This window comes from Anolis carolinensis, unplaced genomic scaffold (assembly GCF_035594765.1).
Source record: "Anolis carolinensis isolate JA03-04 unplaced genomic scaffold, rAnoCar3.1.pri scaffold_9, whole genome shotgun sequence".
Lineage (NCBI taxonomy): Eukaryota > Metazoa > Chordata > Lepidosauria > Squamata > Dactyloidae > Anolis > Anolis carolinensis.
Genome location: NW_026943820.1, coordinates 12864122 through 12887509, shown reverse-complemented (window position 1 = coordinate 12887509; position 23388 = coordinate 12864122). Strand labels below are relative to the sequence as shown.

Below are 23388 nucleotides of genomic sequence, written 5' to 3'. Positions count from 1 at the left end.
CTTATTTATTTACCCTTTTCCAGTGCCCGGGGATGATGCAAACGCCTTCCTTACAAAATTATAAATATACAGTAGAATCTCACTTATCCAACATAAACATCCCTGCACAACATTGCATAACTGAATCTCTTGGATAATAAGAACAGATTCAGGAAAACCCAATTAAACATCAAATTAGGTAATCGTTATACAAATTAGCCACCAAAACATCATGTTATACAACAAATTTGACAGAAAAAGTATCACAATTTAAAACACTGACTACAAAAAAATTGACTACTAAAACGCACACTACGTTGGATAATCCAGAACATTGCATTACCAAATGTTGGATAACTGAGATTCTATTGTAAGATGAAATAATTACTGTGGTACAATAATGCACAACAATATAATCTCTAAAATCAGAACACTCAATAAAGAACAACACTCTGAAAACAGGGAAATTCGACACAAGAAACAATCAGGGCCAGCTAACACCTCCCAACAAAGTATACCCATCACCAAAGTCTGCCAAATCCTCTGTTCTCTGACGCCCACAGACACTAGAAGCACATAAAATATCACAAACAACACCACTCTGAAAACAAGGGAATTCCAGACAGGAAACAATCAGGGCCAGCTAACACCTCCCAACAAAGTATTCCCATCATCAAAGTCTGGCAAATCCTCTTTTCTGACGCCCACAGACACTAGAAGCACATAAAATATCACAAACAATACCACTCTGAAAACAAGGGAATTCCAGACAAGAAACAATCAGGGCCAGCTAACACCTCCCAACAAAGTATTCCCATCATCAAAGTCTGGCAAATCCTCTTTTCTGACGCCCACAGACACTAGAAGCACATAAAATATCACAAACAACACCACTCTGAAAACAAGGGAATTCCAGACAAGAAACAATCAGGGCCAGCTAACACCTCCCAACAAAGTATTCCCATCATCAAAGTCTGGCAATTCCTCTGTTTTCTCAGGACCACAGACAGTAGAAGCACATAAAATATCGCAAACAACACCTCTCTGAAAACAAGGGAATTCCACACGGGAAACAATCAGGGCCAGCTAACACCTCCCAACAAAAAATTCACTCAGGGAGGAAACAGTCAGGCTTTAAAGCTACAAGGGGCCGGGCTGTGGCGCAGCTGTTGAGCAGCTGCCTTAAATCACTCTGACCATGAGGTCATGAGTTCGAGGCCAGCCCGTGGCGGGGTGAGCACCCGTCAATTAAAAATAAAAAATAGCCCCTGCTCGTTGCTGACCTAGCAACCCGAAAGATAGTTGCATCTATCAAGTAGGAGATAAGGTACCACTAATAAAAGTGGGGAGGCAAGATTAACTAATTTACGACCTGGTATGAGGAAGTGCCGTCAGTGTGGATGATGAAGCAGCTGCTCCCCCTGTGGCCAGAATCGAACATCCCCTCAGAAGAAAGTTAACTTGCCTCTGCGTGTGTGTCTCTCAGTCTCTGTTTGATGTGTTTATGGGCATTGAATGTTTGCCCTATGTGTGTTATAATGTGATCCGCCCTGAGTCCCCTTCGGGGTGAGAAGGGCGGAATATAAATACTGTAAATAAATAATAAATAAATAAGGCCATTACATGCTAATCATTTTTCCTCATTCCAGCATTCATACTTGCCTCCAACAGACAAAAACAATCAAAAATTTTGTATATTCACAACCTTTAGGAAATAATATCCCCTGATGGTGCAGCGTGTTAAAGCGCTGAGCTGCTAAACTTCTGGACTGAAAGGCCACAGGTTTGAATTGGGGGAGCGGAGAGAGCCCCCACTGTTAGCTCCAGCTTCTGCCAACCCAGAAGTTCGAAAACATGCAAATGTGAGTGCATCAATAGGTACTGCTCTGGCGGGAAGGTAACACCGCTCCATGTAGTCATCCCACATGACCTTGGAGGAGTCTACGGACAACGCCGGCTCTTCGGCTTAGAAATGGAGATGAGCACCAACCTCCAGAGTCAGACATGACTGGACTTAATGTCAGGGGAAACCTTTACCCTTGCCCTTAACTACCACCAATTCCTCAATACTTTATTTCCCAGACCACCAGACTTCGCCACAGCAACGCGTGGCCGGGCACAGCTAGTATATATATATGTAGAGGTAAAGGTTTTCCCCTGACGTTACGCCATTTCTGTCTCTGGGGGTTGGTGCTCATCTCCATTTCTAAGCCGAAGAGCCAGCGTTGTCCGTAGACACCTCCAAGGTCATGTGGCCAGCATGACTGCATGGAGCGCCGATATATATATATATATATATATATATATATATATATATATATATATATAGCTGCCATGCCTCAAGGGATTATGGGATTTATAGTTTGGTCCAGAACCAGCTCTCTTTGGCAGAGAAGGCTTTGTGAAACGTCATCTCCCACAATTCTGTTGCATTCATCTGTGGGAAGTGGTGCCAAACTGCATTGATTCTATAGAGTAGATCAGTGGTTCCCAATTTTTTCTTTACCAGGAACCACTTTGACCAGGGACCACTCTCAAACATTAGTACCAAAAAGGTTATGAATCAGTTTTTGGTCAACTTTAGATTTGGTTTGGTTATTTGGGGTGCTGATTCAGAAAATTGCATTGGATAGACCACATCATCTCTAGTTTCTGATACAGAACATATACCATCCAGTAGTTGCCATCTGCTCACACACAGAAAACCATATTTAATTATCTAGATTTGATATGGTCTATCCAATGCAATTTTTTTTTGAATCAGCACTCCAAATAACCCCAGGAACAGGCCTAAAAATGAAGACACCAAGGTGCCCCGCTTCCAGGTGCCACATGGAACGGATTCACTCAGGAGGAGGGAGGAGGAGGAGAAGCAGCAGTCAGGAGGCTTGTCATGCCTTTCATGGGTAGTCAGCCTCTCCCCTCCTGACATCTCCATTGCCTTGGTACTATTAAGAAGGTTTTGCAAGACAAGTCACTCTCGTTGCAACAGTGTAGTAACGTGAGACCACTGACAATATTTTAGTTCTTGGGGACCACTGGTGGTCCACGGACCACAGGCTAAAAACCACTCGTGTAGATGCACCCCAAGACTGTAAATCTTTAGGGGCGAGCCACATTGAACTGGGTTGAGATGCAAATGGTTTGATTTTAAAATGCAAAACTGGGCCTGATCTGCCACTCCTGAAAAGAGAATCACACCGTTTATTTATGCGTATCTATTTTAAAGATTTATGCCCTCCTCTTCAGGAATAAAAAATGCCCCGAAGCGGTTCAGTTTACCGGATGAAAGAGACAGCAAAGTGATAATCATCGGCTTCTTTGGTCCAGACTAAGAGAGAGAGAAAATGAGTTATTTGGGGTTATTTTAAATGCAGTTTTATGCCAGCGTTGCACATTCGGAATTATAATTTACATAGGAAATTGAGTGGGAGGGCATGTATTAAAAGAGGTGGAGAATAGGGCAAAAACAAACAGTTTGTGTGTATTTATAATTGGATTTTGTGTGAAATTCCTGGATTTTAGGAACAAATTAAATGTAAGTCCTAAAATTGGGAAAGTATTGAATGCCATGAATGAACGCATTACTGGTGAGATTTGAAAGATAGGGGAATATGAGGAGCAAGAGAAAGACATGGGAATATTAGAGAAAAATCAGATAAGTAAGTATAGAAAATGAGGGTGATCAGAGTAGTTTTTAGTGTGAAGGGATAAAGAATAGGGCCTGATTTGAATTGGGAGTTCTCAAGGCTTGTCTCCACCTCTACATATTAGAATTAATGCAGTTTGACACCATTTTAATTACCATGGGATCATTATAGTTTTCGTTTAGTAAGGCAGCAGCACTCTTTGGCAGAGAAGGCTAAAAGCCTCATAAAACTCCAGCCATACTATTGAGCAATTGCAGTTAAAGTGGTATCACACTGCATCAATTCTACAGTGTAGATGGTGGCGCAGCATATTAAAGTGCTGAGCTGCTGAACTTGCCGACCGAAAGGTCGCAGGTTTGAATCTGAGTGGAGTGAGCTCCTGCTGTCAGCTCCAGCTTCTGCCAACCTAACAGTTTGAAAACATGCAGTCATGCTGGCCACATGACCTTGGAGGCGTCTATGGACAACACCGGCTCTTCGGCTTAGAAATGGAGATGAGCACCAACCCCCAGAGTCGGACACGACTGGACTTAATGTCAGGGGAAAACCTTTACCTTTACCTGGTATCACACTGCATCAATTCTACAGTGTAGATGCAGTCCATTCAGGTAGGGGTTCCTTTTATGGGATTAACCTTTCCCCCCTGATTCCAGATATGGCAAGACAAGTTGAAAAAACAAACAAACTCAAAGTGAGAGAAAAGCAAAACACAACCGGGAACAGATCAATCTAGATACGGCTGATGGCTCTGATTAGGTTTATCGCAGAACCTTGGCTTTAACGATGCCCTTGTAAACTGCATAAGCAGTTACTTTAGAAACATTAGACAAGCGCCTTTGAACAGTTTGCAGATAGATGTGTTTTATCACTAGTGCAGACGCTCACACTGCTAAATTTTTAACAAAAGAAATGATGGAGTCTGTCTGGAGACAAGTGTCCGCTGATCTTGAAGTCCTTGTGCCAAGGCATCCTCAGAGGTTGTGAGGTCTGTTGGAAACTAGGCAAGTGAGGTTTATATATCTGGAAGATCCACGGCAGGAGAAAGAACTCTTGTCTGTTTGAGGCAAGTGTGAATGTTGCAATTGGCCTCCTTTATTAGCACTGAATAGCTTTGCAGCTTCTAGGTCTGACTTCTTCTTGCCTGGGTGAATCCTTTGTTGGGAGGTGTTAGCTAGTCCTGATTGTTTCCTGTCTAGAATTCCCGTTTTCTGAGTGTCGTTCTTTATTTTTAAGTACTTGTAGCCAGATTTTGTTCATTTTTATGGTTTTCTCCTTTCTGTTGAAATCTTTAAAGTATCTCAAAATTCTTACGTTCTTTATGATTTATACCAAACCCAGAAGAAGACAAATCTTATCAAAGGGTTTCTGTTGCCTTCCTCTGAGGCTGAAGTGTGTGAGTTGTCTAAGGAAACCTATAGCTGAGCAAGGATTTGAACCCTGGTCTCCAGAATCATAGCTCAAGCTATTCCTTTGGATCTCTGTCTCAAACTTCTATCATCTGTAAACATTTAACCTGGTGATGAATCTTGTTCCAAGGCATATAATGCAATGCAGTTACACGAACTAATATATATATATCACACCACATTTATGATTAGTAATGTGACAGGTTAAGTACGTGCTTGGGGATCATATCCATCCCCAATAGCATTTGCAGCCATGCTAATCCAGACTTGAGTGATCAATATTGCTTTTCAATTGAGACCAGGCAGTATTTCATCTGTCGAGCTTCCAATATTTAAGGCAGCGATTTGCAACTGAATTCAAGAAGCTCATAAATCTAATACAATGACTTGTAAATTAGATAGATTCCTGTCAATGGTTTCCTTTTTAATATCTATTTTAATGGCTGATTGGAACTTGAACAATAGATTCTGTCTCTTATGCCTTCTCGTCTCGTCGAGATGTGTTTCACCTATTTTTAAAGTGATTTTGTGGACAGTTTAGCATTCCTTACTCAATGAACAAATAATGATGGGAAAGTATACAAGCTTTCAATCTGTACATAATTCTTTCTGCAGCAATGAATCATAGGATGCCAAATATAACAAGAATATAACAGAAATGTTGAAGATTATTTGTTTGGTGCAGTAGATGGTGCTATTTCATCTAAGAGCCCTGTAGCGGAAGAGGATGATGGGCCTTGAAGGAGTCAGGGTCATGGGCTTGGTGTTAATCTGTATTTTGCTTAGTATTTATCATTAGTTCCTTCCTATCAGTGTGCATTTTCAAACATCTGAGCTGTAAAACTCTTAGGCAACTGTGTTTTAAAAGTGAATCATTGATTCGTGATTTTTGCCCATCTCAAATAAGCACAGCAAGAATTATAGCACATGAAGCTTAAGCAAAGTATATATGGAAATGATATAGATTCATCCACTAATAATGGAACGTGCGTACTATAAAAATGCATACAATGTTTTAAAATTCTTTGTATCTGGGATAATAAGGTTGACTCTTCATATTCCAGGGAAAGACTTGTACAGTCTGATTGCGAATATGGAAAGCATGCAAAGTACTATAGAAATGGCCCCATCATCGTACCATAAGGCTGCGTTCATATTATAGATTTGTATCAGTTTGGCACACCTTGAACTGCCGTGACTCCATCCGATGGGATCCTTGGATCTGTAGTCTGTTGTGGCACTAGGGTTCTGTGATGGAGAAGGTTTAAACTGCCGACCTTCAGGTCAGCAGTTCAGCTGGCACAAAGGTTTAACCCTTTGCGCCACCGTGGCTCCTAGGTAGGTAGGTAGGAAACAGGGAAGGAAGAGAAGAAAGGGAAAAAGAAAGGTAGGTAGGAAACAGTGAGGGAAGGAATTAATAAAGCATGGTGTAGTGGTTTGAATCTTGGACTGTGGCTCAGAACCCACTGGGTGCCTTTATGCAAGTCACACTCTCTCGGTCTCAGAGGAAGAGAAAGGCAAATCCCCTTTGAATAAATCTTGACGAGAAAACTGTAATAGGGTTGCATTAGGATCACCGATGGCACAGTGGGTTAAACTGCTGAGCTGTTAATCTTGCTGACCGAAAGATCGGTGGTTCGAAGCCGGGGAGCGGGGAGAGCTCCTGCTGTTAGCCCCAGCTTCTGCCAATATAGCAGTTTAAAATCATACAAATGTGAGTAGATCAATAGGTACTGCTTTGGCAGGAAGGTAACGGTGCTCGAGGCAGTCATACCGGCCACAAGACCTTGGAGGCGTCTACGGACAACACCGTCTCTTCGGCTTAGAAATGGAGATGAGCACCACCCCTCAGAGTCAGACACAATTAGACTTAGTGTCAAGGGGAAACTTTTACCTTTACTTTAGGGTCACCTTAAATCTGAAATGTGAGGGCACACGACAAGAACAACAAACTATAGTCTGCCCCCCAACAAAATGTATTCAGTAACATGGCAGCTTTCTGAAGAACTCAGAAGCTTCCAAGAGGACTTTCCTAGTAACTCTTTTGCAAATAAACTAGTTTCCAAATAAAGGATAAGGAAATAAACACAAGAGTTGTGCGCAGACCTTCCTATGAGAGGAGCCGATATGTTGATGCTTTGCTAGGAAGCCAAAGGTCCAATGTCATTCATCAACATTGTGATTCGAATTTGATTTTTCACGATTTTTCACTAGTGGCTTGCCATAAAGAACACTTGGTTAGGTACTTTCCAGATATAATTGTACTTCTACTTATAGTGGAAAGTGGAGCATTGCTGAAAGCCTATTTCCAAGTTATATGGGTGAAGCAATCAAAATAATTTTAACACTCTTCTTTATCTATACACCGGCAAATATGCCCCATGAATCTATCAGTTTTGTAATTACTTTGTGTTTAAAAGCCATTTCCCTTTGCTGTTGCAAAACAGTTTCCAAATATAGCATCCTAAAAGCTGTTCAAATTGTTCCGACGAGACAAGCTCCGCTCCTTTGAACTGAGCTTCATCTGGTCTGATGCTAAACAGGCTTTGCATCATATGCATCTAAGAAAACATTCAGCGCAAAACTAAAAAGGTCACAGGCAGTATTTAAGAAATCAAATGGTCGAATCACTGTTTTAATTTATTGTTGATGGTTGAGTTTTATTAGTATTTGGGGATGAAAATCTCCAAGCGGCTGGTTTTGAGTGGTAAGAATATGGAATTGATACAACACCCATCTTTTCTTGTTGCATCACTCACAAACAAAACAACAGCACTATTAGTCCAAATTCCTATACTATCTCTCGGCTTTCACTTGGGTTTCCATTGACCAGGAAAATGGAAAAGGAAATAGCGTAATCCCCTCTGTATTTGGAGTTTATGGCAGCCAAATTGCTAGAGGAATGAATATACAGTGATAGCACAATGTGAAGTCAACAGATTTTGTGAACTGGTGGCCAATATGGAAAGAATTAGAACAAGAGAAGAACTAATAGCTACTTCTGATGGAAATGTGCATTTAGAAGAAACTTCATGATCTTTTACCACCTTGACAGAAATTGTACTGAGGGAAGAGTCATATAGCTCAAGAAGACCATAAGCTTTACATTTATTCACACAGCCTTTTTGGTGATACATACACCAACAACTGTTTTATCACTGGGAAGAAATGAAGTGCACAAAATACAATCTGTATAAGGATCTCTGGGGAAGGGGTAGAAGCGAGGTGCTCTATTGCTTTGCAAAGCAATCTATCGAATTCACCCGATTCCTCCGTAGGGAAGTGCATTATAAGATGGGAAGATTGCAGTCTGGGCACCCACATTTGATGATCCTGTCCCTAAAATATTCCTTTAAATGCATATTGGTAATAAGCCTGAGGAAGAGAGTTGTGTGTGACCTTAAACATCCCAGGGGCATGATCAAGAAAATATAAGGAAGCATCATATGTTCATAAGATTCTAGAATTTTTGGGTGCATCTACACTGTAGAGTTAATGCAGTTTGACACCACATTAACTACCATTGCTTAATGCTGTGGAATTTCGGGAATTGTAGTTTGGTGAGGCACCGACTCTCTTTGGCAGAGAAGGCTAAATACTTTGTAAGTCTGTTTTAATGTTTATAAGTGTTAGGTTTTAATTCATACATTTTTATTGTTTTTAGTGTCAGCTGCTTTGAAAAAGGAAGTGTATATAAATCAATAATAATATTATTAATAATAACACTTCAACTCCCGTGATTCCATTGCATTCAGCCACTGTATTAATTCTGCAGTGCAGATGTACCCTTCATTTCTAATTTTCTTGTTGAACCTCCTATAATAGATCAATTCCAGTGTGGCATGATAAATCCAGTGGAAGGAAGCATGGTTCAGTTTCACCATTTGGAAACCAAGCCAACGTAGAAAGTTTCACTTTGACATTGGCATTGTTTATTAGGAAGGCAAAGCAACTGTTTTCAAAGTAGAAGAAGTCATAAATAAAACTCAAGGAATACACTGTTTCACATAGTTTTCAATACAATCTGTTTAATAAAAATGCCATGGTGCATTCAGTATTAGGAAAATTCTGTAGTCTGTTTTCTTATGGTCATAACAAAGACGCCCCAAAATTGGTTCGGTTTTACAATACAGATTCAGGTTGGATTACATGGAAAACAAAGTACACCATAGTCCAGCTCTTATTCTGATGATCCCACAAAACACAGTTTTCCATGTAGGATTTTCTTCCATCTCTTTCTCAAGAAATCCCCAAATTTAATAAAACTTCTGATTGGTCAACTATTTTCATGATTATGCTTTAATGCACTTACATCATAACTACTACTGGGAGTAAATAATGCAGAATTATTCCATTTTAAGGAAGGCATAATTTAAAATGTAAGTCAAATTACACACATCTCAATGATGTCTGTTATTAGGATGTTTTTGCCTCTCCTCACACTTGATTGGACGCAAAGATTAAGACAATGATAAGCATTCCCAAGAATTTCAGATCAAACGCTGCAGAGAAGAATCGGAAGAACATGAGATGTCTTGTCTTATCTGACAATTTGCTGGAGAGGAAATATTAAGAATGCAATTCACATTTTGGGAAATGTATATTATTCAAGTGGCACTAAACAGATTCTGCTCACTGAAACGCACTTCCAAATTTACAGAGAACTTCCTTTTCATGAAACATTGTTCAAAAGAAACAGAGGGGATGGAAACAGCAAAAGGCATGCAGTGTGGCACACTACCAAAGGAGAACTTACAGCCTTTGTGAAACCCAGAGAAGAAAAGAGTATATACAATCGATTACTGGAAGGTCATATAAGATCACACGTGATTTTAACACTTTACAAAATAAATTAAAAACAATGCAACATTTACAAATAGCACAGAAAGAACACCCCCTTCCCTCTCCTTCAGCCTCACTGACTCCAGTGCAGTGTTTTAGACCAAGTCAATACGCAGCATCGCTTTCATCAAGGGATTAAGACATATCACATGGCATCGAAGTGGAATCGGTGGGCTTCCTGCCGTTTCTCTCTGTCGTCCGCTTTCTGGGAAACAAAAAGGGAGAACAATCATGATTATGGTGGATGTGCATTTCATTGTGACCGTAAGAGCTATACAGAATGCGAGGCGAGATGGGCACCGTGCTAAAAGCCCCAATTAGCACCCAAATGGTGTGATTTTAGAAGAGTCATCTACTACAGAAATGGCTACTGCAGTTAATCATGACCCCTTTTAAACATTAATAGTCAGGTGCTTTGGGACTGTCAACTAACTGCTGTTTTAGGACAATAAAGCAGATACGGCATCATCTGGGCTTCTTGAGATTTTAGAAACATTATCTTGGAATTAGATTTACAATGGCAACTTATGGCATAATGTGTGGCACAAGCTACAGCCAAATTAAAAAAAAATATCTTGATGTCTTGGTTTTTAGGTCTCGTCTTGGAATAATTTGGTGCACTGATTCAGAAAACGGCATTGGATAGACCACATCAGCTCTACTTTCTTAGGTATTGTTATGGTTTTCTATGGGCAAGTGGTAGATGGCATATGTTCTGCATCTCAAAAACCAGAGCTGATAAGGGAAAGCTGGTGCCATTTTTGGAATCAGCAGGTCAGATATACCCAGAAACAGGTCTAACACTTGAGGCACATAAATGTGTGCTGGCCAGTACTAAGTAAAACAATGCAAACTGCATAATTAAAGTTAAAATATCTATGTATGAAAGAGTCCAGGTTACCTAGAGGATCACCAAAATTCAGTTGTCAATGGTCACCCAAAGAACCTTTTCATTAGCCACCCTTAGACTTTGGAATGACCTGATAGAAGAGCTTTGACAGCTAAACATACTAATTTAAAAATACTTAAAAGACCTATCTGTTCTAGCAAGCTGACCCAGCCGAATTTAAAGTATGGGTTTTACATTTGCATTTTACAGATAGGATTTTAATGTGCATTGTGATCTTATATTCATGTGTTTTTAATCTATGTGTTTAAATGGTTTTATATTTTTAATTATACAGTATATTGTATTTTCACTCTGTATTGTACCCTGCCTTGAACCTTCGGGAGAGGTCAGCAAGAAACAAAAGGTGTTGTTCTTATTGTTTGTGCGCACGTCCTTGCAGGCTGGCAATTCAGGAGAGACAGATGCTTATGAACAGAACACTATGTTCACATGCTAGTGTTTATCTGATATATCCATATTTTGAACATACTTAGTCTTTGTCTAGACTAAAGTGTTCTTTTCACTGGTAATGCTATGTAACAAAATTTGAAAGTTTTTCTGTTCCTGGTTTGACAGTGTTATTTTCTGTGTAATTTTGCGGTGGGCAACTTTAAAGTAGTTGCTATACTCCAGAAATTTCCTTTTTGTGGCTGCCACAAACTATGTTGAATTGATTGAGGTATTCATTGAAAAACTATAGCAAAATGTGCTGCAGGATGTCCTGCAAAAGCAGTGTTTCTGTAGTTTAATAAACTTTTTTTCATGTTTTTATGATAGAAACAATCAGGAAATGACATTTATAATCCAAGAACAAAAACTGTGTTGCCATCATCTATATGCTCTGGACCATTTATCCAGTACAATCCTTCTTCAAAATGTTTATTTTGAAATGGATTTAGTTTCCAAAGCACCAAATACACCTGTAAATAAGGAAAAGTCTGATGCCAGAAGGTACCTGACTGTTACATCTATTGTAAGGTAGTGTGTGAAAAGTGTCTCTTCACCTCTTTTGCCCTTCACTGACAAGTGCTTCTTGCTCTCCAAGGGTGTGCAGGGGCTTCACATTGAATTGACGGTGGTGCCCTTCTGGATTGTACTGTCAGGCCTTTATCTTTCAGGAGAAGCATGGCTTTTGGCAGAAACATGTTCCTGCTGCCAAGGTTCTGACACAACTCAGTCTTTAGAGTGACATCCCCTCTTCCCCCACTCTCCATCCCCAGGTTGCAAATTCATCTTCTATTGCAAGCTCCCTGCTCCTGGCCTTGCCTTTTCCCCTTCCAAGTCGTAATTCCAAGGCAGTTTTATCCCCTCTCGTGCTTGGCATTTTGAAAAGGTTACCTGAAAGACTGTTTTTTTTCCACTTAGCACTAAAGTCTTCAAAGCAGATACTGGCCATATTGGCATGCAATGGGATTTTCCCAATGGTGGTTTATTTGAACAAGTTGAATTCCCTCAAAGCAGCAAAGCATGTCTATTTTTTTTTAGCTTCCAATTCATTTGAAACTGGTTTGCTGTTGAATCACTGGTCAGCACATATTTTGGGGCCTCAAATGTTAGTCCTTTCTGGGGACCTATCCATTCTAAAAATGGCACCTGTTTCTCCCATCAGCCCTAGCTTTTGACATACATAGCATATGCCATACACCAGCCATCTGTTCACCCATAGAAAAGTCATGATAACCAAATCTAAGAAACTAGAAGTGATGTAGATTATCCAATGCAATTTCTGAATCAGTGACCCAGATAACCCCAGGAACAGGATCAAAAACCAAGACACGAAAATTTTATTTCAATTGGGCTGTGTAATGGCAATCAGTATGGATTGTCTTTATGTTTGAACCCAACATCCCAACTTATTTTTTTGTTTCTTTCAAGTGTAATGTTCCAGCCACTTAAGAGAAATGGAAGTGTGAGGAAAGAGTTGGGACTCTGTGATGAACTGGCTGTGTTGCTCTGGACTTGATTGTAAACCAGGATTGGGAAAAGACATTTTATGGGAAAATGAGGCCCTGTTCCCTTTTCTACAGTCTGAAACCCCTGGGACACCTTCCAAGACTTCTAGTTTTACAACACTTTGCTTCAGGTGAAAAATGCCTCTGTAAAACTCAAAGTACTGCCAAAACTCATTAAGATGAGACATTTTCCCTTAGTTAGCTTCCACAAGTTGGTTTCAAAACAAATTTAGCAGAATTTGAAACACCGAGGTGGCATCTTCAACTCTCATTTGCTAGTTTCCCCCTAACCTCTGATTTCCTGGCATTTAAATGCTGCCACAATTTCCACACAGTGCTTCAAAACCTTTTCAGCACCTGCCTCTGAATGCAAACTGCCCATTTAAGACTTTAGTGGTGAGAGGTCTTCCTAACCAGGAAAACCGCCAAGTACCACCTTGATTCCCTATTTTCATTGGTACCCGATAACTCCAAAATTTGACATGAATATTTTGCAAGTGTTCATGAGAAAAGCCCCATGAATTTTTACATGTTTTCAAAGCCTTTCTGGACATTCAGCCCGGGTGCATTGTTTCCAAATGCCAATAACAACAAATGACAGTGAGTCTAAAATGCAGTAATTTTGACAGTGATGATTACAGCTTGGCAAGGTAGCAGAACTGATTGGCTACCCCGCTGGCTAGTTGTTAGCAGTGAAAGGAGAGCCAGAGGAGAAATTGGGGCTCATTTTTCTTTTGTGGTATGGAAAGTGGCTTCTCAAATGGCTCCTCAGGATCAATGCATTTCCATAGAGTAAAACAGTCATGGTAAAACATCAGAGTCCTGATGCTGGTCAATAAAAGAGCACAAGGTTTCTGAATTTAGATGGAAGATATCCTTTTGTATTGCAGCTCAATCAAAACAGACAAAGAAAGTATGGCTTAAATGTAATTCACTGTCAGAAACACATTGCACTGAGAAGCTCTCAGATAAACTGTGGGAAGAACAAGATACCAAAGGCCACTATCTTACAAAAACATTTCATTTAACAAACCTTTCAAGCACGGTTTATGTTGGTACTTTTCCCCAATGAGGCTTCCTACAGCAGACAGATGCTGGAGAAAGGTCTATAATGTTTTAGAATACAGGTGGCGAGGACCATTTTTAATGCTTTGCCACTTAAAAAGAAAGAAGAAACCTGCATGCCGGCCAAAATGGTTCTGGGCCAGAAATGCTGTGATGTTTTCTATCCTACTTTTAATCAAATGCGACACAACAAATGTGATCCACTTGCAATTTAAAGTTGATGAGAAAAAGGTACAAATACCACCATGAGGAATGAAATGTCATTATTTTTTTGCAGAAATATGACATATACATCTCTATATGGAGTGGGGAGTTCCAATCCCTCTCTATGAGCATGGATGGGAAGGTCTGATTCACCTTCTGAACACTACTAAGGTATAATTCAGGTTGACCCCAGGTAACCCATTTTCTTTATGGCAAGGAGCAATAGAGAAGTGGCTACCCATATTGTCTTACCTACAGCTCTACTAAACACAGTGTGTTTTCACAATCACAGGCCCAGATCCAATCCAAGGGCTGCTGCTATTTCCCTTTTCAGCTAAAATGGACTGTCGGGCACCTAACCAACTAGCATCCCATTGGTGTAATTCTCCCTTCCCTCCCTAGTCCTTTTGCCAAAATTGTGATGAAAGATAAAGGTATTAGATCTGGTAGAATGGAATCAATTAAACCAAAACACACAGTATTTCACCTGTGTATAGGCACCCTGGGAAGGTATAAAAGACAGAGCTGTAGAGCAGCTAATCTAGGCTAGTCCCCAAAGAGAGAAACCAGCCAAGACTCAACATACCCCACAGTCTCAGGGCAGGTTTATCGGTTGCGGTTTTGGACTGCTTTGTCCTGCTAGCTGTTTGAAAGGTCTATTCTTGTCTCTTTCTGTTTGGAAAGAAAAGCATGCTACTAATCCTGAATGGATTGCTGGCTCTGTCGTTTTCCCAGGCAGCCATGGCCACCACGATATAGAAGGGGGGGGGGGGAGGACAAAAGAAAGCTGGGGAGAGGGACATATTTACATGAACAAGTTCCTCCAGGTGGAAAGTACATTGTGTGTTTACAAGCAGAGAAGCCGAGCATATCTTACTGAATAATTACCACAGAGATATCTAATGTACAACAAAATGCTTTCTTGCGAAGAACCAAACTTGTACTGTATGATTGATTTAAACTGCTGCATGTTATTTGCGACCTTTAAATCCCCATGCTGCAAAGCTTTCATTTCAAGTAAAGTTGCTGTCAGATCCCTGGGATATCCTGGCTCGGCAGCATGTTCTGCCCCAGCATAATGATTCTATAGACTACATCTTAAGCTATAGGGCGGAGAATGTGTGGTCCTTTCAAATTGGTCCCATCCATCCATAGACTACATCCAAGTTATAGGGTGTAGAATGTGCCTACTTCAAAATTGGTCCCATCCATAGACTATATCTTAAGATACAGGGTGGAGAATGTGTGTTCTTCAAAATTGGTCCCTTCCATTGACTCCAATCTATGTTATAGGGTGGAGAACATGTGGTTCTTTCAAACTGGTCCCATCCACTGATTACATCTCAAGTTATAGGGTGGAGAACGTGTGGTCCTTCCAAACTGGTTCCATATTCAATGGTGGGGGATCATGAGAATTGGAGTCCAACAACATCTGGAAGTTTGCATCCTTGCACCAATATTTTCCTGGTCTGCTCATAATTTTTACATGAAATATTTGCCCACATTGGCTGAACTTGTAGTCAGATAAACATTTACCTACCTTTTCTTGCCAGTGCAATATGCCAATTATGGCCAGAATGAAGACACACACTCCAATTAGGGCAATAGCGGTTAGGAGAACGATGTTACTCGGGGTCAGGTAGAGCTTGGCACTCCAGCTGTAAGAAAGAAGATGAGACATCACAGGTCTTGCTTACAGAACTGATGACAAACACATTAAGGGGGAGCAGAATGATAAAAGCGATACATGACTTTAATCCTATTTGATCTGGGAGTTTAGTGAGTGTAAAGTAATGAGCAACACCATGACTCTGAGCCTGGGCCGGCCAAATCTGTCATGTCAAAGTAACATTTTGACTTGCACTTTCATGTGTTGACTCGCTGCAAAGCTGATGATGGTTTTTGAAGGCAAAAACAAACAAAAAAAAAAACCCCAGAAAATAATGGATTTGGGCAGGAGGAGGAATCAGGAAGAGAAATGAATCTACTGCACATTTTTTTCTGAGCTGGAAAAGCTGCATGTTTCAGCAAGGTAGAAATTCTCTGATACGAAGCCCTAGCCATAGTGAGAGGCTGCTGGTTGTATTTTCTGTTACTCCATGTGTGTGCATACGTGTTTAAAACATAATTCTTTACATGGAGGCATTTACAGGACAATAAGATTTTCCCCAGAGGGTTCAGAAAAGTTGAATACTTATTTATAGGGAAAGATGGCCCCTTCCTTTGTTTTGATAAATGTCATTTTTCAGGCTACACTTTTATGGTCTAAGTTTATAAGGTTATGTAGGGATCAGAGTATCCAAATGTTGGATTGCAAATATTTTTCTGGTGTCAGATATGGCTAAAATGATGAATTCAGGATCGGAAATCAAGAACGTTTATGATAAGGAAATAAGATACTATGATTTCTTTGATTGCCTGTGGGGGGTATGAAAAAAAAAAGGTCTGGGAAGGCCATTGTGGCATGTGCTAATTGCCTGGCAAATTGTGGCACTTGTTATTGGAAGTTCATAAAGAGTATGTCGATGTTCAGCTGGAAGACAACATTTAGCCCATCATGTGTCATCTTGTTCTTTTTCTCAGAACACAGACAGCTTCTTATCGATTTGGCTTAATGTATTTCAGCAAAATGAAGTCTAACCGCCTCATTCATGGAGGAGAGTGTTCTCAGTCCCTGCATATCACAAACAATGTTCTTATAATACACCACTCCAGAGAGTATTTTAAGTATATCTTCAACACTTCTCCCTATTATGTAGTTAAGTGCTTTCTCTTTTTGGAGGCAAAAGAGTGACGGTTCATTGTGAGTTCGGGCAGGCTACTTATTTCTGCAATCCATTTTTTTCAGCTTACCTGTGGAAAGGAAGAATGGCCGTTTACGATTAGTAGATGACTAAAGCCAAATGCCCCTTCCTCAATGTTAGCATTTATCTACAATGTTTAACGAATGGTATACTCTGTGTTTCATTGCTGAGTATTATTTTAGATACTTCATTTACTATCTGGCATTCACACTAAGAGGCTCCATTAATGGTCTATTCTGCTTCATCTGAGAAAACCTAATGAATCCCATAGATAATGATTACAAAAAGAGTAACATCTCTGGATAATTGATGGCCAAGAAATCTACTTCTGAAATTCTGCAAACATTGGTGTGGTTAATTTACATTGGGGTGGACAACTTCTTTCAGGGCTAAGTAGATAAAGCGGGAAAGAAGTGGTCCATCTGTAATGTAAATGAATAAAAAAAATCTATGCATTGGGCTGGCCTCCAACTGAGGTGCTTGAGTGTGGATCAGAACCTCTTTCTCCTAGCCACCATAGCCAAAAATGATCCCATTATGTCCAGTTGCCGAATTGCAACTTGTTGCCAATACTTGACTCAATTACTTCAGAAAGTGTGTACTGCCACCAATGACTACAATATCCTCAATAACCCGCCATGAGAGAAAGCTGAATTGCAGCTTCTAAAGATATCTTGTGCTTGCATAGCTTGAGCACATAGGACAATTTGCTCTTAAGACATCTGTTCAGGAGCGTCAATCATTTTTTGATATAGCAGGCAGACAGTTTGGGCATAGATACAGGCTAAGCATATACATTAATATAAACAGACCATATGTCCAAAAAGATAATCTAATTCAAGCTGGCATCTATGAGATTCGTGGTCATGCATAGATAAAGCAGCAAGCTCCTCCAACCATTGAAGAATGAGTAACTGGTATCATTACAACCTTGGAGCACAAAGTCCTTTTGTGACACACAAGTTTCTATAGGCTCCAACTATACTGAGAATTAATTAACTTTCAAATCAGAGGAATATACCATAATATAAAATATATGTAAGCATTTACAAATGTCTGGGTTTTGTTTTGATACACTGCTATACATTCAGCCAGGAAAGTCACCATTTGATTCATCCATGTTGATGTTATCAGAGATAAATAGTCTAATATAGTCCTAGAAATACAACTATTTCCTACATCGAAGCCACCATCATAGTTCTGTTTTTGTGTTGTTTGCTGGGCCACAAAATGAAGGACATTGTAAGTATGTCATTAAAACTAGCTGAGCTAACCAGTAAGAAAGTACAGTCGCAGACAGAAGCAGCTGGTGCCTTATGGTGCTCTCAGCCTTGCATTTGTAGGTATAACTGAACAAGGAGAAAATGCATTGCAAACTTTTATTCTGTACCCCTTCTCTCAAATATTGCAAAATAAAAGAACCCAGGCATGTGTCTTGGTGTGTAAATAAGTCTGAATACTACACTGAAATCTTGCTGGTGTTGTGTAAGTCGCAAGAGAAAGCACAGGGATATTCACAGCCCATGTTGATAAGACAGAATTGTTGAGGATTTTGGACTTCCATAAATGAGCAAATCCATTGGTGCAAGCTGCTGCTCACTCAATCCCGGCTGGCTTCTCCCACCAACAGAAACAGCTACATGAATCATGGAACCTTCTTCCTTGTTGGTTTGTGATTATAGTTGAACCAGGATTTCTGGCCTGTTCCTCTCCCAGGGTCTATGTTTGCTTCCTAATGCACCATAAAACCAGAATCCTCATCAACTGTAGATTATTGTGACATCTAACTGGAGCCATTATTTATTGAATTACCCATAGGTCTGAGAAATCACCAGAACTGACATTCTTTCAGTTTCCTAAGCTGGCTGGTATTTAAAGGCAAGTTGATTTTTAATAATAATAATAATTATTTTTATACCCCGCCCCATCTCCCCGAAGGGACTCGGGGCGGCTTACATGGGGCCTGGCCCGATAAAACAAACAAATAACAGTAACAAAGCAATAAAACAATTATCCCAGTAAAAAACACCAACATCAATAAAAACAATCATTAAAATCAATAAGCAGGATACAGTGTTAAAAACAGGAGACTAATTCGTAGATCCCAGGCAAAATGCAGAGTGTTACGAAATGGGAAAAGGAAATTTCACAGTTGAATGGACAATAAAGTGTGGTATAAAATGGCAAGACAACAACAATGGGACTATTATGGAATGGACAGATTGATCAATCCAGCAACAACTAAACATCGAAGGCTTTTTGGAAGAGCCAGGTTTTTAAGCTCTTCCGGAAGGAGAGGAGGGTAGGGGCCTGCCTGATCTCTCTAGGTAGAGAGTTCCAAAGCCGGAGGGCCGCGACGGAGAAGGCCCTCTCTCTTGTCCCCACCAACCGTGACTGTGAGGGTGGTGGGAGCGAGAGGAGGGCCTCCCCCGACGAGCGAAGAGAACGTGTGGGTTCATAGAGGGAGATGCGGTCTCTAAGGAAGGTGGGTCCCAAACCGTTTAGGGCTTTGTAGGTGATAACCTGCACCTTGAATTGGGCCCGGAAAGTAAATGGCAGCCAGTGAAGCTCCTTAAACAGAGGCGTTGAACGCGCCCTGTAATTCGCTCCGGTTAGAAGCCGGTTATTTTAAGGTAATACTTTTAATAAGGAGCCCCTGGTGGCGCAGCAGATTAAACCGCTGAGAAGCTGAACTTGCTGACTGAAAGTTTGGCGGTTTGAATTCGGGGAGCGGAGTGAGCTCCCGCTATTAGCCCCAGCTTCTGCCAACCCAGCAGTTTGAAAACATGCAAATGTGAGTAGATCAATAGATACTGCTTCTGTGGGAAGGTAACGGCACCCCATGCAGTCATGCTGGCCACATGACCTTGGAGGTGTCTACTGACAACGCCGGCTCTTCGGCTTAGAAATGGAGATGAGCACCAATCCCCAGAGTCAGACATGACTAGACTTAATGTTAGGGGAAACCTTTACCTTTACCTTACTTTATATAAATGGATGGAACTTTCCCATCCCTTCTTTGATGGACAGAGATCATTGCAAGGAGTAAGTTGAAATGAATATCAATAGAAGGCTGGATATATAATAAAAGATTCTGAATTAAGACAATCAGCAAAATGGAAATGAAATTAGCAGCTTTCTAAATTCCTATTTTGCCAGTCACTTGCAAAAAGGAAAAAAGAAAAAGAAAAGAAAAAGGTGTTACTGGAGTCTCATTACTAGACTGCACATTACTTTTGCATAATTGATCTCAATTGTGGTGTGACTGCATCATTATACAGCGAAACCGTATTCCCCTCTCATTTTTAATGCTGCTGGTACATTCCAGGGATTAATAAAGTCATGATCTTTGTAACCAAGCAAGAATTACTTTGTTTTAGAATTATAATAATGTCCTATTGACCACTAAGGTCAGCCCCTGTAATGGATACATCCTGAAACAGGCTGGAAACTTTAATCAATGTCTGCTTTATAAGGTGCATAAATTCGAGGCATCGTGCTCTTGGAAAACATCAGCAATAAAGTAAAAGATTAATCAGTAAAAATTCGTGTGTAAGAAAAAGTGGCATTACACCCAAATCTCCTAAAATATCAACACTAGGATAGATTTGATGCTAATTAAAAAGAGCAATCTCACAGCTCAGTGCCTTGCATTGCCTAAATGAGATGTTATTGTAATGTCTCATGATACTTAAAGAGAATCTGGACTCGGTGGAGCTTAAATTGGATTACTGTTGATTGAATGCTTTTTGGGTATATTCAAATACAACACAACACAATGATAGATGCAATGCTTGAATATTGTTGTTGATGCATACTTTCAAGTCATTTCTGACGATTCTAAAATAAACCTGTCATTGGATTTTCTGGGCAAGATTTGTTTAGGAGATAGTTGCCTTTGCTTCTCAATGAGCCTTTTTTTTCCATTTCAGGAGCGACCTGAGAAACTGTGAGTTGCTTCTGGTGTGAGAGAATTGTCCATCTGTAAGGATGTTGCCCAGAGGATGCTTGGATGTTTTTTTTTTTTAAATAATCTTTATTGAGTTTTCCATTAGCATATTAAAATATAGATAAAAGATAATAAACATGATTGATTATAGAAGAAAGGGAAGAAAAGGATAGAGAGAGAAAAGAGAAGAAAGGAAAAGAAAAGAAAGAAAAAAGAAGAAGGGAAATATATGAAAAAGAAAAACGAAAAAGAAATTAAAATATTTGACTTCCGAGCATCTTCATGGAGGTTTCCTTCCTTTTCTTTCTTCATTCTTTTCCTTGTTTTGATACTCTGGAGTTCTTCCTTCCTGTCTTTCTTCCTTTCAAGATGGGGGAAGTTCTTTTTTTTTTTCCTCCTCTGTTTTTTTAATATTTTTCTTCTTAATTTCGTTTGGACCTAACTTCCTTTGTTTCTTATATTATTTTTGTTTTTATTCATTTATTTGTTTATTCACTCGTTCTATTTATATCATATATGTTTTACTTGTTTATTTATTTAATTATTTCTTTTCTTTTATATATCCTATTTTTCCATTTTCATTCTATACTCTTGCTGTTTTGTTTATTTTTATATTTGTATTGATTATTTTAACTTTCTTTCTAGGTATTTTGTTACATTGTCCCAATTTGTTTCTTTTATCGGATTTCCCTTATTTTTTGATAAGAGGAAAGTAAGCCTATCCATATTTTTTATATCTTGTATTTTTTTCATCCAATCTTCTTCTTTAGGTATTTCGGGATTTTTCCATACCTCGCGTAGCATATCCTTGCTGCCGTCGTTACCAGGAATAGTAATTTGTTGTTTGTTTCTAATTTTTGTTCAGTTATTCCTAATAACCATAGTTCCGGTTTCATTGGTAATTTTACCTCTAATATATTTTCCATGTCTCCCCTAATTTTCTTCCAATAGGTCTTTGCTTTTTCGCATCCCCACCACATATGATAATATGTACCCTCAATCTTCTCACATTTCCAGCAATTTTTTTTTACGTTTTTATAACATTTTCCTAGTTTTTGTGTTGCCCAGAGGATGCTTGGATGTTTTGATGTTTTTACCATCCTTGTGGGAGGCTTCTCTCATGTCTCCGGGTGGAGCTGGAGATGATAGAGGGAGCTCACCCGCACTCTCCCCAGGTTGGATTTGAACCGGCAAGCTTCAGGTCAGCAACCTAACCTTCAAGTCATCAGTCCTGCCGGCACAAGAGTTTAACCCACTGCGCCACCGGAGGCCTCCTCTCTGCGGCTGAAATAATGTTGACTTGTCCAAGGTCACCCCAGGGGTTTTTATGGCCAAGCAGGGATTTAAACCCTGGTATCCTGAGTTATAAATCAATGTTCAATAATAATAATAATAATAATGATAATAATAATAATAATATATTTATATTCCACCCTATCTTCCCAAGGGGACTCATGGTAGATTCCAACAACAAGACAAACATTCAGTGCCTGAAACTACTATGCATGCTTGATGGCATCTTGTAAAGGAGCAAGATATATTTCTTTTGTCTGAATATATCATTTTTCCATTTTCCATTACCTTATTCCAAAAATAATTAGCTGTTCTTCTCCCTTTGGTATATACAGGGAGAATCAAGGAGTCGAATGTGCTCCAGTCTCTCTACAATTTCTCTGTGTAATTTCAAACTGAATCTAGCATGATGTTAATTGAAGTCTTATTGAAGATTTAACCCCATTGAGACATATAAGATGATAGCTTGGTGGTGACTATTTTAACATTGTCTATGGTTCTTAGTCCACTTGTTAAGCCTTTCACAACAGTTAGAGCCGTTTCAATATTAAGGTGTAGTGTTTTGAATGTTAAATTAGCTCACTGGGAGACCAGGGTTCAAATCCCTGCTTGGTGGCCTTGGGGTCAAGTCACACTCTCAAGGCTCAAAGGGAGCCAAAGTCAAATCCACTCTGAAGAAATCCTGCCAAGAAAATCCTGTGAGAGCTTCACTTTAGGGCAGTGGTTCCCAACCTTTGGGCTCCAGGTGTTTTGGACTTCAGCTTCCAGAAATCCAGCTATCTCACCAGTTCGGAACTGTGGGAGCTGAAGTCCAAAACACCTGGAGGCCCAAAGGTTGGGAACCACTGCTTTAGGGTCACCGTAACTTAGAAATAACTTGAAGATACACAACCACCTTTGGCTATAGTTTGAATGTGACCAACGGGAGATATGGGCTGCATTTTGGGGCAGGCACATGAAGACAACTGAAGCTCCTATCCATTTTGTAGGATTTTCATGTTCAATGAGAGAGGCTTTCTTCTACTTCAGTTCAGAGTAGCTCCTGCAATTGGGATCCCAATGCCAGCCTAGCCATCATCATTTTGTTCCTATGCAGCTGAGTATTGGATTTAGATCTTAAGTTGGACACTGATTGGGTTTTATTTCACTGGTCTTAAAATATACTCTGTTTCATGAGTTTGGCTACCTAAGCTGCAGTTCCCATTATGCTTTTGACATTACGAGAGTGCTCCCACCGGTGCATGTAAGAGAGTGAAATATGCATCATCTTCTGGAAGAGAGGCAGAGATGCTGCCAAGTTGCTCCTGGAGCCGTGCCATTCTTGGAGGCTGCAATGTTTTCTTCCCCCTTCAGTT

At 39.9% G+C, this 23388-nt stretch overlaps 2 protein-coding genes across 2 annotated transcripts in view; one reads left to right on the top strand and one right to left on the bottom strand.

The window, feature by feature from the left end:
* The window catches only part of LOC134293686 (uncharacterized), a 72579-nt gene that overhangs the window by 1111 nt on the left and 48080 nt on the right, over positions 1-23388 (top strand). The window lies entirely within an intron of this gene.
* The window catches only part of itfg1 (integrin alpha FG-GAP repeat containing 1), a 157564-nt gene continuing 143219 nt past the window's right edge, over positions 9044-23388 (bottom strand). Inside the window, exons 17-18 of the mRNA XM_003222926.4 lie at positions 15528-15645; positions 9044-10082 (exon numbers count right to left, since the gene is read on the bottom strand). Coding sequence (XP_003222974.2) covers positions 10023-10082; positions 15528-15645 — 178 coding nt within the window. The 3' untranslated portion in view covers positions 9044-10022. The remainder of the gene's footprint in view (positions 10083-15527; positions 15646-23388) is intronic.